This window comes from Crocodylus siamensis, chromosome 1 (genome assembly GCF_052110815.1).
Source record: "Crocodylus siamensis isolate JL-2025a chromosome 1, ASM5211081v1, whole genome shotgun sequence".
Taxonomy (NCBI): Eukaryota; Metazoa; Chordata; order Crocodylia; family Crocodylidae; genus Crocodylus; species Crocodylus siamensis.
The window spans coordinates 232,816,447-232,832,282 of NC_143395.1; the positions used below are offsets into that span (position 1 = coordinate 232,816,447).

General features: G+C 41.4%; 1 protein-coding gene across 6 annotated transcripts in view; it reads right to left on the bottom strand.

Annotated features, from left to right (window-relative positions):
• DCAF6 (DDB1 and CUL4 associated factor 6) overlaps positions 1 to 15,836 on the bottom strand; it is a 142,424-nt gene that overhangs the window by 92,010 nt on the left and 34,578 nt on the right. For all 6 annotated transcript variants that reach the window (XM_090058962.1, XM_090058952.1, XM_090058935.1 and 3 more), the window contains exon 3: positions 11,432 to 11,524. In XM_090058962.1, coding sequence (XP_089915088.1) covers positions 11,432 to 11,524 — 93 coding nt within the window. The remainder of the gene's footprint in view (positions 1 to 11,431; positions 11,525 to 15,836) is intronic.

Genomic DNA, 15,836 nt, shown 5'->3' on the forward strand with positions numbered 1-15,836 from the left:
GCTAACAGGTTAATATTATTTCTTATTTTGCCATAATTAATTAGAATGATCTTTTAATGTATGAAGTTAAAATACCCAGAACACACTAAGATACAAAACGATATTTAGACAAAGTTTTAGTACACTGAAGTAGTTAAGAAACACAAATAGTAAATATGTTAAAAATGACTAGGCAGAGAAGCTACTGTGGATAACAAAAAGGAAAATCTTTATCTTTTTAAACTCCCATATGTCTGTAAACTGCCTAGCGTACTGTGCATCACTACCACCTACATTATGATTTGGAACTAGAGAAGAATCCCCTCCCTTTCCACACTTTAGTTTGACACTTCTGCATGTACAAAGTTTAAAGGAAAGAAGTAGTATTCATTTTGTACTCTTTGGCATTACCTGCAACACCTAGGTTCCTTAGTATATTTTTTATCCACTGCCTGAATTAATGTGGCAACAAGTCTTTTTAACTGGGCAAATTAGCAGCATCTGTATAGGAAGTTAACTAACATTATTTCTTCCTAGTCCAGGGTCAGAGATGAAGCTTGTTTCACTCAGCCAGTGGAGCTTCTGGAGGGGCCAAGAATTCAGCAGCAGGATGAGCAGGGACAGGGCCCACTACCATGTTTGGAGGCCTATTAAAAACATGCATCGGCAGTGGGGGGGTAGCAAGCAATGGTTACATTAAACCCCTGCATCCCACCATTGCTGCCCTGCTGCTGCCTGGTCCAGTCCAACTTCTTATGCCGTAGCTATCTCCCATATAAAAATTATTTTAGGTTAAACACTGATCTGTAAAACAGTTTGGCTGCCAAAAGGCAGGAGACTAGGCTTTAACTATACTAGGCAAATTACGTATTTAATGCAGAAATCAACAGGTAGAAAATATTTTTTCCAAAACTGAATTCTTTTATCGTGTCATTTTGATGTAAGCACTTCAACATTACTAGCCTGCACTTGTTTTCACTAGAACAAATTTTATACCTATTTACTTAAAAGAGTATCCACTTATTGTTCATTGAGGAAAGTTCAGTCTCATCCTCTCAGTTATACATTAGTTATCTGCATTAGTAGTAATCTAGATCAGGTAACACTAGCAGAGAAGATGCAGTGGCAGGGACTTCAGCATAGGAGACCGTAGGTATGTACTGGTTTGTCCACAACTAAATTCAAGCCAGAGTCAATTGATTTAAATCAAGTCAGTGTAAATCACCAATTTAAATCATGATTTAAATCAGCAAGCCAAGAGCCCAATTTAAATAACTGATTTTTACCAACTTTCTCTGCAAGTGAGAGTATGAGAAATATACAGTTTAACATATCTGGATTGTTAGAAATGCTACATTTTATTATGCTATAAGATAGTGAAATACCTATTTCTTATTCACTAAATTAACTTTTGCTGCATTAAGATAGCAACTTGTATTTAATTAGTTCAATCACAGATGAGTCTATGAATTCCATTTCATCAACCTCCTGGATACTAAAAATCATGGACATTGGAATATACATATTGGATTTATGACACATTATAACCTGCCTGTCATCTGACTCCCCAGGTACCCCTCCACTATTCATCCCCCTTCACTCCCCCCAGCCAGCCTGTCTCTCACCCACTGACTCCTCAATCTACATCTTGACTGCCTGTCTTGTATGCACACCAACCCCACCTCTGGCTTCTTTACTTTTCATTCCAACCAGGAAGAGCACACACCAACTGCAAAAACTTCCTCAGCCTGACAAAGGGTTTTTGACCGTGAAAGCTTGCTTTAAAATGTTTTTTCCAACTATTTAACTTGATCTAATAAAAGGTATAAGATTCACCCAAAGAACCTTGTCTGCCTATTTCCTTAGACCAACACGGCTACAACCGACACCACTTATTTAATTAAACACACAAAACCAACACTTCAGATTTATTAAACAACCTATAAAAATAAATCAAAACATGGGGCACATTCACCACTGATTTATTAAACGCTAGTATTAACTATTATACTATTATAAGTATGACCTGTGGTTAGTGGATTAAACCAATTTATTTTAGATTACCCTGGGGAAAATTTTCTAAAATGCCCATGTGAAAGTTCTTTGAGCTTAAGCACCCACTTGACTAATGTGCTTTAAAATGAAAGTGTTTTTTTTCTTTTTTCTTTTACCTAGGATGTTTTGAAAATGTGTCCCCCCTTTCAAGTTTTTAGAACTCATAAATCTCATCCTTCTTCCCCTTTTTATTAATATGCTGGAAGTGAAAAACAAGCTTTCCTGCTTTTTCAATTCCCAATCAATTTCTCAGCTTTGAATGAACCAGTCCAAATGAAGAAAACATTCTTTCTGCACCTGCAGAAGAAGCTACTTCTGGTAAAAGCTGATTTAGCACTTTAGCAAACTCTGGTTCCAGGTGCTTTGCACCAGTTCACCGGTGTGACTTTAAAACATCCTCAGCAAACATACTCCTTGAATGGTTCCTCTCTAGCCCTGAAATTTATTATAGGTGAGTGATGGGCAATTAGTATGGGGTGGCATAGGTGCCAAGACGAACAGTTAGCAGTCCAGAGGTTTCAGGTTTGAGGCTATAGCAGAAGAGCTTACAGCACAGTCCTGTCAGATTCCAACAAATCTGAGAATTCTGCTAAATACCTTGTCATACAAGGACACGAAAAAGGTAGTAGAGCCCATACCATACCAACATTTTCCTCTTAAGCCATTAGTTATCTACCCTGGTAATTTGTGTTAAGAATACTGGTAAGAAAATGAGGTGGAGTAAGTGCTTGATCCATCTACTTCCTTACTACCTGCAATTCAATTTTGCTGTTGGGTATTTCTTGCTTTAATGTTTATTGACATTCTTTCCAAATTTCAACAGCATCAGCAGTACAACAGCAATCTTTCTGTAGTTTGTTCAAGGTTATGGAAATAGGTTTTGGTGTATTCAGCATATCTTCTACATTTCTCTTCAGTCCAATGTTGATTACTCCAGCTGTGATACTTTCATTAGCTTAGTCATGACTTTCTTCACAGACAGTCATCAGAATAGGCCAGTTCTTAATAAATAGCTCAAAGTGATCAACCAATGAATTCCGTTATATATCTTGGGGGAGAATTAGCGTGGATCCCCCAGCTCTCTTCAGTAAAGCTAAAGCAAGCTGGTTGTTACGGAAAGGTTTTGCAATTTCAACAGCATTTTCCTTATTCCTGGAGTAGTTAATTTTAGACCAAAATGTACATCAACTGAGCACTGCACACATATGTTTTAAGTTTCAGGTTTGATTTATTATCTTCTTCTAAATTTCTTCTCATCTTTCCTACATTTAGTGTCATCTGTGAGCTACATCACTTGAATTTTTGTTCACAGTACGCACGTCTACATGAGACACCTAATGCGCAGAAGATAAATTCTACTGCGCATTAGCACAACAGGCAAAGCCCCTGCTAATGCACAGTACATTTAATCTAATACACGGTAGTGTCACCAAAAAAAAGTTCATCTGTGCCAATACGGAGTAGTGCTGAGTATGGTGCACTAAGTTAGTACCTGTAATGACAGGTACTAACTTAATGCACCATAATTACAGTTGCATTAATGAACGTGTAGACAAACCCACTTTATTCTAGCTTTTACTGCTGCTTCTTTTATGTCTTCTGCAGTATGGGCCTTTCCTGATGTATCAATTGTCTGCAAGATCAACAATCATGTCTTCTGTTGTCATACAAGTACATATTACTGGATCATTGTGTATATTACTCTATCCATCAAGACTCAAATTAACACTTTTCCCTTCGATGTTTTTTGCACACTTCAATCTCTCCCTCATACAATGTATCCAGATGCCTTCCAGCAGTATCTATTCTGCTGGGTGGAGTGTAACCTGGTCATAATTACTAAACCATGTCAGTGAAATGTTTGTTCTGAACAAGATGAAAGGGAGTATTTGCTGAATAAATGAACAGAGCACTCTTTTTTTTATCTATGTTGTCTTGCTGGACTTTTCCAGTCTTGATTATGAAACTCATCTACAGTTTCACTTGATAACGAAGAAAGTTTATTTTTGGATACACATAATTTACTGTCTGAGGTATGTTTAGTTACAGTATTGTTGGTAGTACCAGTAGGTGATTCTGAAGTTGCAGGCATTGCAGATCATGCATGTTCATAACTTCTTACGTCTGACCTGGACCCTGAAACAAAATGTTTAAAAAGTGACTCATGCTGAGTATTACTCAGTGCATTACAATAAAAGGATTGTAAATGAAAGATCCCTTCTACAGTAGATGTTTTTTAACCAGTGTTTAAATTATAATTTTTTCCAAACCCAGTTCTATAGGGAAAATATTCAATAAATCATAAAAGGTCCTATTTAAATCCTTTTCTTTGTCAATATACAATAGCTTGAAAAAATACATTATTATTTTAAATTAATAAATTCTTATTAAAACTTTATTCTGCACAGGATAACTTTACCTAGGGATTGTATGTTTGCTTATACTGATCAATAAACCTCATTTCAGACGTGCAGGGGTAATATTAAAAGTGTATAATGGACTAATACTCCCACAAACTAGCATGTCCATTAGATTTGGAACAGAAACATTTTGAAATCTGTAATCCACCCAAAATAAATTAACATTATTGTTAAATTTATAATTTACTAGCATTGCAAAATAGGATACCCAATCCATAAGAATGGTTCAAAAAATAGTAAGTTTACTAACCAATTGATCCAGATGGCTGAGACATGTCCCAATCACCATTTTCAAGTTCACTGCCTTCTGAGAAGCATTTTTCATAATGTTTCTTCATTTGAGCTACCAGGCCTTGCATCTCTTTATTGCACTATTTACACTTGCCATGTGTTCCCCTTTCTTCCAGTGGCATAGGAGTTTCTTGAAAATATTCCCAAATAGGGCTTTTTTGTAACCTACAGCCATGGTAGTTTTTTCCTCCATTTTCCAGGTGTTGAAATCCAAACTAGTCCATGCTCCATGGAATGCTGTTCCTTTTCCTTGTCTTGGTGTTGGCTCTTTCTGTTGCACACACTGTTCCTTACTCTCCTCCCTCTCCTTATTCCGCACAAGAAATTAATAGCAAACCAAGACTCTTTTTTCTCCCTGTGATATAACCCATCATACCCTTCACCCACCCCTGCTAGCAATCCATGATTTCTGCTATTGTAACCCCCTGCCCTGCAGTACTTTAGTTTAGAGCCATGGATAGAACACTTGAGAAGTTAGTGTTTACATTTCTGTACACATGCAAAGGGACCAAGAAAGGCCATTTAAGTGAAGTACCTAGAAACATTCCAAAGAAAGGGGCTGGTTCATGCTGAACAGATGGTTGTTTTTCCATGAGTTGGAGAATAACCTTCTAATATGGGTGTAGAATCATAAATATTCACAATTTGAAAACTGAGCTAATCAGAGCTCAGGTAGAGAGAACAAAACGGGTGTTTGATACCCTGTTCAAATAGGTGGGCCCAGCAGATAATCTTGATCAAGAAGTACATATGATAGTGTCTACTGGAGTCAGAGGCCAGGTTCCAATATCTGTGATGATTTTGCTGATCCTTTGCATCCAGTAATATAAATTCTGAATCCATTTAGATGTTTTCCCCCTCATTTTATGTAGAATAAAAGCAGTCCAACACAGAGCTTTTGGTAAAGGCTCAATGACTGAACATATTTTAGTTGAAATTTTGTTACTAGATTATACTTGATCTGAGCCTTCAGGAGGCTGAGATGTGAATAGATATATATATCTAGAGAGAGAGAAAAGCAAATATATATCTTAGCCTATGCTATATTAAATTCAAAGTTCATTTTAAACTGATTTATTTCTAAAAAGGAAAGCTTAATTATAATTTAAATCTAAATTAAAAAAAAAAAAAATCAGATTTCATAGATTTTATAGACAGCAGGGCTGGAAGGGACCTCGAGAGATCATCGAGTCCAGCCCCCTGCCCAAAGGGCAGGAAGTCAGCTGGGGTCATAGGATCCCAGCAAGATAAGCATCCAATACTCTTGAAGGTGTTCAATGTAGGTGCTTGAACCACCTCCGCTGGCAGACTGTTCCAGACCTTGGGGGCTCGGACAGTAAAGAAATTCTTCCTTATGTCCAGCCTGAAGCGGTCTTGCAGGAGTTTGTGACCGTTCGACCTAGTCATCCCTTGCGGCGCTCTGGTGAACAAACGTTCCCCCAGATCCTGGTGGTCACCCCGATAAACTTATAGGTGGCCATCAGATCACCCCTGAGCCTACGCTTTTCCAGGCTAAAGAGTCCCATGTCTCTCAGCCTATCATCGTAAGATCTGTTTTCCTGACCTCTGATCATGTGCGTGGCTCTCCTCTGGATTCTCTCAAGCTTCTCCACATCCTTTTTGAATTGTGGAGCCCAAAACTGGACGCAGTACTCCAGCTGCGGCCTCACCAAGGCCGAGTACAAGGGGAGAATGACGTCCCGGGATTTGCTCGAGAAGCATCTATGGATGCAAGCCAGCGTTTTGGTCGCTTTATTAGCCGCAGCATCGCATTGCAGGCTCATGTTCATCTTTGGTCAATGATGACCCCCAAGTCTCTTTCTTCTGTAGTGCTATCCAACGTAGCACTGCTGAGCCTATAAGGATGCTGCAGGTTTTTCCTCCCAAGATGGAGAACCTTGCATTTTTCGGTGTTAAACACCATGAGGTTCTCGTCTGCCCATTTGCTGAGCTTGTCCAGGTCAGCCTGGATCACCCACTTATCTTCTGGCGTGGATGCTTTGCCCCAAAGTTTGGTGTCATCGGCAAACTTGGCCAGTCCACTCCTGACTCCAATGTCCACATCATTAATGAAGATGTTGAACAGTATGGGTCCCAGGACAGAGCCTTGAGGGACCCCACTGGTCACAGGGCACCACGATGAGGGACTGCCATCAATTACAACCCTCTGGGTCCGACCACGGAGCCAATTTTCCAGCCAGCGGATTGTGGTGGAGCCAAGGCCACAACTGGCCAGTTTGGCCAAGAGGTGATCATGGGATACCAGATCAAAAGCTTTTTTGAAGTCAAGATATATGACATCAATCTCATCTCCCTGGTGCAGGTGATAGGTCACCTGGTCACAGAAGGAAATGAGATTGGTCAAACAAGACCTACCCACAACAAACCCGTGCTGGCTATCCCTTAGAATGTTAGCCTGGGCCAGTCCATCAAGGATGGCCTCCTTAGTAAACTTTTCTAAGATCTTCCCCAGGACAGAAGTCAGGCTAATGGGCCTGTAGTTAGCCGGATCCACTCTCCTCCCTTTCTTGAAGATCGGCACCACATTGGCCTTCTTCCAGTCTTCGGGCACTACACCAGAGCGCCAGGAGTTTTCAAAGATCCATGCCAGGGGCTGGGCTATGACACTCGCCAGCTCCTTGAGTACCCTGGGGTGCAGATTGTCAGGGCCGGCTGACTTGAAGGTATCCAGCTTCTCAAGATGTTCCTTCACGAGGTCAGCATTATCCCAATGACGTCATAATTCTTTGCACTGAGCAGGAGGATGAGCTCCTCCTGCTTGTTGGCCAGGCTCCTGGCATTAGTGTACAGGCAGGCAAGTGTGCCCTTGGGGGCTCTTGCCTTGCCCACAGATTGTACCCTTAAGTGCCTTGATCTGCTGGCTTTGCAAGGGTTGTTCAGTGGGCCAGCAGTGGCAGTAGTCCCCTCATCCCCCAGCGGGCTTAGTTTAAAGCCCGGTGGAGCAGGTCAGCCAGCCCGGCTGAGAAGAGCCTCCTCCCCAGGGGGGAGAGGTGGAGGCCATCTCTTCCCAGCAGCTCGCTGCCTCTCTCGCCAAAGAGCGGGCTGTGGCCATGGAAGCCAAAGCCTTCCCGATGACACCAGCTCTGCAGTCTTTGGTTCACTGCGTGGATCCTCCTCTCCCTCCTCAGCCCATAGCCCGAGACTGGGAGGATTGACAAAAACACCACCTGAGCTCTCAGACCTCTAAGCCCCGCTCCCAAATCCCTGTAGCGCCTCATGACCTGGCTGGGGGTGCTCTGAGCTGTGTCACTGGTGCCCACGTGAATAAGGAGCATGGGGTAGTGGTCTGTGGGCCGGAGGAGCTGTGGGATCCTCTCCGCAATGTCTCGCTAAGGGGTCGGGGGGGCAAATTGCCCCCTCAGTGCCCCACAGGATGAAGTCTCCCACAACAAACACCTTTCGTTTTGTCTTGGGGAGAGCGGGGGCAGTAGCTGCGGTTGAGCCTGGGTTGCCTGTGGGAGCCGGCAGCTGAGCAGGCTCTGCTGGGGCTGCAAGAGGTGCAAACCTGTTGCTAAGCTCCGGCGAGGGAGGGGCCTTGGTGCGGTGGGCCTTCGGGCCCTTGACCACCTTGGTCCATGCCCCTGACTGGGCAGAGCGGGAGGTCCCAGAGTCCTCCTTAGTCCTGGAGGGAGACAGTGCTCTACCCTGCGGCTCCCAGGAGAGAAGGGCCTGGCAGTAGGAGTCTATCTCCTGCTCGCAGTCCCTGATGGCACACAGTCTCTGGACTGTGGCCTGGAGCTCCTCCAGCTGGCATGCCAGAGACCCCAGTAGGGAGCAGACCCCGCAAGGGGAGGTGGCCATGCTCCCGGGCCCCAGAGCCTGAAAAAGGGACAGGCAGCCCCCGCAGCCAAGAGCCAGGGGCTCCGTCTGCGTGGAGCCCAGAACCATGGGCTCCATCTGGGTGGCCGTCTCTGAGGTGCCCGATGGGGGGGCGGCAGAGCCCGAGGGGACCCGAGGGGTGCGGCGCGTGCCCATCCGTGTCATGCCTCTGGTAGGCTGGCTATGGCTGGGGCTGACTACTCTGGGGGGGTGGGTCGCAAGCAGGGTCTCGTGCCCTCCCCTGCGCTAACTCAAGCGCCTGTTTACGCAGCCTGTTCACGCGGCTCTGGTTGCGTGGCTCCCTGGGGGGCTGGGCCAAGTAGGGTCCTGGGCGGGGGCTTGACCCGGCCTGGTTCCACACAGCCAGCCTCCTCCCAGATTAAATATTTTTAAACTGTTGTTTTAGGTTTTTTTTTTTTTTTTTTAAATCTATTTTGATCCACCCCAGTCAAGGTGCTATGTCTTCACAAATATTGTTACCTTCACTAGCTAAATAAAAACTACCTTAAGTCCACGTACCCTTGCTAGGATTACATTTCCATTCCACAATGTAGATGTATAGTACTGGTTTCCAATCTATTTATACATCACCCGACCAAAAGACTTAACATCAATTCGAAATCTAGTCAACTTAAAAAATTAAGTTGTAAACTTAACTTTCCTTAACTGTTCTCCTGTTTCTGTCTTATTGCATTGCATTCTGACTTTTAAACATTAAAAACCTCTCCCACTTTCATCTGTTGCTATATAAAATCTCCAAAGAAAGGAGATGAAACCGTACAACTGGCTATATGCTAAATTTTATTTTATGTATCTCATCTTTTAATAATAAAAGGAATCTTCAATATTAATTAGACCAATAGTATGTAAACACACTGTTTAAAAAGACTAACCCTTAAATTAATACATAATAAATCTTGCAGATTAAATTACAGGAATGTATCCTGCTCTGCCACAAAACTGTTCATTCATCAAGTCCCCTGTTAATACTTTTTTGGTTTTGGGAAATTATTCCCTACTCCCCCTGAAGTCTGTTCCACAGATATCTTCCTCCATAACTGAACTGCCTGTATTTTATAACAAAAGATTCCAGACTGATAAACTAGTTGGGAGTTGTCACACTGCCACCAGTAGTAGTAAAGGAAAGATGATCTTCAAGATTCATCTACAAAGTAGAAGAGATGAGACTAGAGGCATGGTGGGAAGGACAGTTAGTGGTAGAGGTCATATGTCTACCCCTACCAATAATCAATTTTTGGTTTAAAAAAAAGTAACCCCAAAATCCACATTTTTCAGTGATTAAAATGAAACACCACTATATATATCGATATATCTATATATCTATTTATCTATATATCTATATATCTATTTATCTATATATCTATACATAAGTGGTGTTTCATTTTAACAATGGAAATATGTGGATTTTGGGTTAATTTTTTAAAACAAAAATTGGGGATTCTTTATTTATCAGAGAAAACCAGGACCCCTGCCAATAACTATGTATCTATTAAAGCTCTTCAAAAGAAGCATAGCTGCCCCCCAGCTTGACCATTCAGGACCCTGTGCCTCCCAACTGAATATCACCCACCTCCCCCTTGACTGCCAAGTGTCTCTAAAGCATTTGTTTTTCCTCTCTGAAATAAGAGGTGGGCTGGAACACTGATATAATGGGATGGAACCTGGGGAGATATTCCTGACTGATAGTACAATTTTATCACCGTTAAGTATCATGTATGAGGATTCACACTTCTACAGAAATAAACATAATGCAAATCACTTTGACCACCCTATCTAATCCATACCTAAATCTTAAAAAATGCAATACTTGGCCACATTTCATCTAATTAATTTCATTAGTATGGAAATTTCAGGTCTTTTCCCACATTACAAAGTCCAGATTTGAACATGGTCACATTATACTGGAACACAAGGTTAAAGTAATTTTAAAACATAGTAGGTGTGCACTGATAGAGATTTTTGGGGCTGATACGAAGAGCTGATTTTTAAGGAGGCATATTGGTCGATACTGATCCAATTTCCGATACCAGCCGATAGCAGATTGGAGAGCTGCGGGCAGCTGGTAAGTCTGGTGTGGTGGAAGGGGAGGGAAGGGGCACTGGGGGACAGATCAAAGCCCCCGCGATGAGGGAGAAGTGGGGCTGAGGCAAGTGCTGCCCAGCTGGGGTGAGGTGGATGCTGGACAGAGTCGTGGCTAGCCCAAAGTGGGAAGCGGGATGGATCTCACTGCTGTGCACTGCTCATCTGGGAGCCACTGGTCTTGCACAGCAGGGAGGGGGCAGGGCATGTACCCCCCCACTTCCCCCACCCTTGAACTTTGGTGGAGGATCACATGCGGCTCCCAGGGTGAGTAACTCTGGCCACCCCCACAATAGGTATAGAAAAATCAGTGCTGGTACTCTCTCACGTATGAGCTGTCCACATTGTGTTTTGCATTATGTACTATGAATTTTACACATTTATACTATGCAGATTAGAGGGAAGTATGGTAAACTAAACTGAAATAAATAAAACATGGGATACATGCTCATGATAAAGGTGACAGCAGCTGAAACTGACTCCAATTTATGTAAACTACCATAAGAACGACATTCTGTACTCTGGACAAGCGGTCTGTGTGGCCCTCAGCTGGGCAATGCCTACCTCCTATAAAGCATAAGCAGAGATCCTTAAAAGAGCACAGAAACATTTTCTAGAAGTTTGTAAAGATAATCCTATGATACTGAAAATGTATAAAATGTTCACGAGTAATTCATTTGTATTAATTTTAATACAAGCACTTACTCTTACTAGTAAAAAAGCTATTATCTGCCAGGAAAACTTACCTTTCTGCTGTAGGGGTTACTAATAACCAGGTTGGTGTCATCTGAACCTGATAAAATATATTCTCCTGTATCATTCCAGCAAATTGTATTCACCTGTAGAACATATGTAAATAAAACTGTAGTTAGTTTAGGAAAAATCCATGCAAGAAATAAAACACCCCAATACATACATATGAACTGCTTAAACTTTCTTAAAATATTTAAGATGCTAATGTACGTTCAGAGACCTGATTTTGATTCCTATCCTCACTTTGTGCAGTATGCTCTTCCATGCATATGTAGGGGATGTGGCTTGCGTGCAAATATTTTATTAAATGCATGCATAGGCATTTGATAGCAACAGAAAAGCACAATGTGTTTCACTGAGTCATCAGCCTCTGCTGCATTAACCAAGAATGACATGACGTACTCGACTGGAAAGAATGCATTTTCACATATGTTTTTCAGACAAATTCTACAAATGAAATAAAAAGCCTACATAGAATTTTAATATGACACTGTTTCTATGGACTTGGAAAAAGTATTCTAATGGTGGATAGTATGAAGAAGTTGTGCCATTTTATGGAATTATTTGATACAGGAATCTTCTTTCATTTATGTAGGCATCTCTCTTGATATTTGTATATTCCACAACACTCTTCATACATACATAAATGTTGCTGCATCTCATCAGTTCAAGTCACATAGCAAAAACAACACAATCTCATTACTGGTCTACATTAGAAGGAATAATTTTAAAATAATGATTCTATTTACATGTGCAAATAACTGGAAAATAGAAACCTAAACTTTAGTAAGTGATTAACAATAGTAGCCTTCAATGAGGAATAGTCATTTGGTTAAAGCGTTTTCCAGATTTACTTTCAACATACATTTTACTTTTCTAGCCTCTGAATTGCTCCCTTTCATACCTGACAACGGAATCCTAAGGCACCCATCGGATAAGAGGAAGCTTCCAGGAGGTTATACAGTGCCCAGTCCCTCTCTCTCTCTCTCTCACACACACACACACACACACACACACACACACACACACACACACACACACACACACACACAGTGCCCAGTCCCCCTCGCCCTCGCCCCCCCCCCCACACCCCCTTGCTCTCCAGAATGCTTGGGGTACTCTGAATTTTAGTTAGGAAGGAAATGTTATAACATATTCACTACTGTATCTTCAAGTTACCCAAATCCTGCATCACCTGTACACTGAAGACCCATACTTTTCCAGAACCTTGTGAAAAAATGCACCTTGCATAACAGTGAAGAAATCCTCCCAGGCCTCTCCTGCAAAAAGAGGGATGGTTCCAGAGGACAACTCCGCACTGGGGTAAGGAATCAGGTTAGAAGCACATAGCACTTTATTTCCTTGTTAGTTTTTCCATATATAAAATATTGTTAATGCCGTGTAACCAAGACTGCAAACTGTTAAAGCACCCACACTGAACACCTTCAAGCAAAATTTGGATGCTTATCTTCCTGTGATCCTATGACCCCAGCTGACTTCCTCCCCCTTGGGCAGGAGGCTAGACTCAATCTTCCAAGGTCCCTTCCAGCCCTAATGTCTGTGAAATCTATGAACTGTACTCAAAAACAGAAAGATCAGAAAGGATGCTCACACACCTTAAGAGTGGCATTAATTCAGGCCAAGAAAACATTTTCATTCTAAACGCTTCTTCTAAAAATGTAAACAACATATCAAAACTATCACCTTTAGGGTAAGAATGTCTTATTCCATCCTGAGTCCAAAAGGTATATTTTTTTTATTTTATTTGTATTACAATATGAAAATACAATAATTTGGCTACTTTATTTTGTAAAGATAACATTTTAAGTTTCAAATCTGCTATTTGGGGCCTCTATTACAGAATATAATTTTTGATACATGTATTTAATTTGCCTTTGAAAATCATATTTAAAATAGTAATGCTATAATTTTCCTCAACAAATAGGCATTCATCATTCTAGGTATGTCATGGATCTCAATCATCTACAATGAACAATGTAATGAATGAGCTTACATATGTAACATTACAACAGCCTGACCGCTCAGCTATATTAACTAAAGAGTGTGGTCAAACATAGAAGAATTTCATGCAACCAGCCCTGTTGCAAAAAATGAAATCGTCTAGGATGTTAGTTATTTTCCATTATAGATCCTTCCAGGTGAAGAATGCTACTATTACTCTTGACAAAAAAAAATGGTAATGAAAAAACCACAGGTGGAAAAAAAAATTATACGCAGCAAAAAAAGAAGGCATCAGCAAAAATAAAAATAGAAAGTGTGAGGGAACAGAACAAGAAAAAAATAATAGAGAAGTTGGTTATAAAAACAAGAAAGGGAGAAAGCGAGAAACAGAGAATGAAGAAGCATGTAAAGGACAGAAATAATGACAATTGGCACATACAGATATTCACTCTCCAAAGAGAAACTGCTGAAAGTGATTTAACCCTGGTTGTTCCCAGGTCATTTTTCTCCTAGAGCAGTCATTTTTACTCTGCAAGAAAAATTCTGAACATCTGTACAATCCCAAAAACAGTGACTTATTAAGGAGAAAACAAATGTCTGTACAAGACCAATATTAATACTGACATTGCAAAAAAAAAAAATCAAAGCAGCAATACAGACTGTGGAATGATTGATTAGGTTGCAGTACTGAAGAGAATAACCTGGGCGTTACAGGAGACCATAAGATAAATAGGAACACAGGGTGTTTTATTGCAAAAAAGAACCCGGTATACTGTTGGCCTTAACAAGAGCGACACCTGCAAATCAAAGGAAATGATGCTCAATTCTCCCGTTCTATTCTATTCAGGCCTCACCTGAAGTCCAGTTTTGGATTCCACACTTCAAAACAATGGGAATAGACTGGAAAAAGTCCAATGAAAAGCAATAAAAATTATTAGGGGCCTGGGAGGCATGACTTATGAGGAAAGGCTGAAAGAACTGGAGTTATTTAGTCTGTAGAAGAGAAGACTGAGGGGGGATTTGATATCAGTTTTTAAATACCTGAAAGATGATTACAAAGAGGATGGAAAGGGGCTTTTCTCTGTGGCCACAGGGAACAGAATTAGAAGCAACAGATTCAAGCTGTGACAGAGTAAATTTAAGTTGGAGATTAGGAGGAACTTCCTGACTATGAGGGTGATCTAGCATTTGAACAGGTTACCTGGAGAAGTTGTGGAATCTCCATCCCTGGAAATTTTGAAGAGCAGCCTGAACAGACAATTCGCTGCTTATTGAGGAATGATCCTGTTTTGAGCCAGGGATTGGACTGGATGACCTTTCTTTCCAACCCTACTTTCCTATGATCCTATACCATTTTCCAGAGATGCCCATATGGTTAGTTATGTCTATAAATCAAAAACTACTATAGCATACGGGCTTATCAACATGTACCTATTAATGCAAAGCAATGAACTCCAGAGCTTATTGCTCCTGGGCACTATATCTGCATATACACCCTGGACTGCAGCATGTTAAGCTGGGTCGGAGCAGCCCCAGCTGGCAGGGAACCCAGGCAGTCAGTCTGCCCAGGAGGTCAGCTTGCCAGCCCAGGGCTGCTCCAACCCAGCTCAATGTGTTGTAGAGGGGCTGGCTGGGGCATGAAGGTGTTCCAGTGTGGGGCTAGCCAGCAGGCAGGCCTTGCACTGAAGCATCCTTTTGCTCCATCCAACCCAGTCCTTGTCAACATGTGCACTGCTGCATGCTAAAAAATTCTGCAGTAGGACAGTACTTGTATTTACAAGTACCAACCTGTGGTGTAGTAAATTAGTTTCACGCAGCCTAATAGGGCTGCACATGTAGATGCAGAGATGTACCCTACAAGTTCATAGTACCACCCCATGGCATGTAAAAAAATATAACCCTCAGCACAAAAAGAGTTTGAAGTTCCTGGTGTTGAAAGAAGCAGCTAATAAGTTTTAACTGAGCTAGCAAAGAGAATAGTCTGCTGAACACAAATGACACAACGACTGATAAAAGAGAAGCGATGAGCCAACAGGTCTGCAAAGATTAGATATTAGCTTTTTATTTAATAAAATGCTCTGTATGCCAACTTCTTTTCAATGTTCAATATTTATTACTGCTCTTCTGGCCTTGAAATGGAAACAGTAGACACTAGGATAAATTGATCAAACAGCAGGTTTTTTTTAAAACTACCTATTTCTTTGCCTCAAACAAAACAGAACTGTAGGAAATATATCTACCCTTTAGAGATGTAAAGGAAATAAACTCCTCCGGGTAATCAAAGGAACAGAATTAACTAGATGGGCAGGAGGTGAGTTGATTACCAGTACCAGTGGAACAGGGAAAAGGAAAGCATAAAGGTTCAAGGGGAAGTGGGAGTACCTGACAGATACAGAAAAGAAGCGACAGGGAGTGTCCCTCCTTCTCCACGTGAAA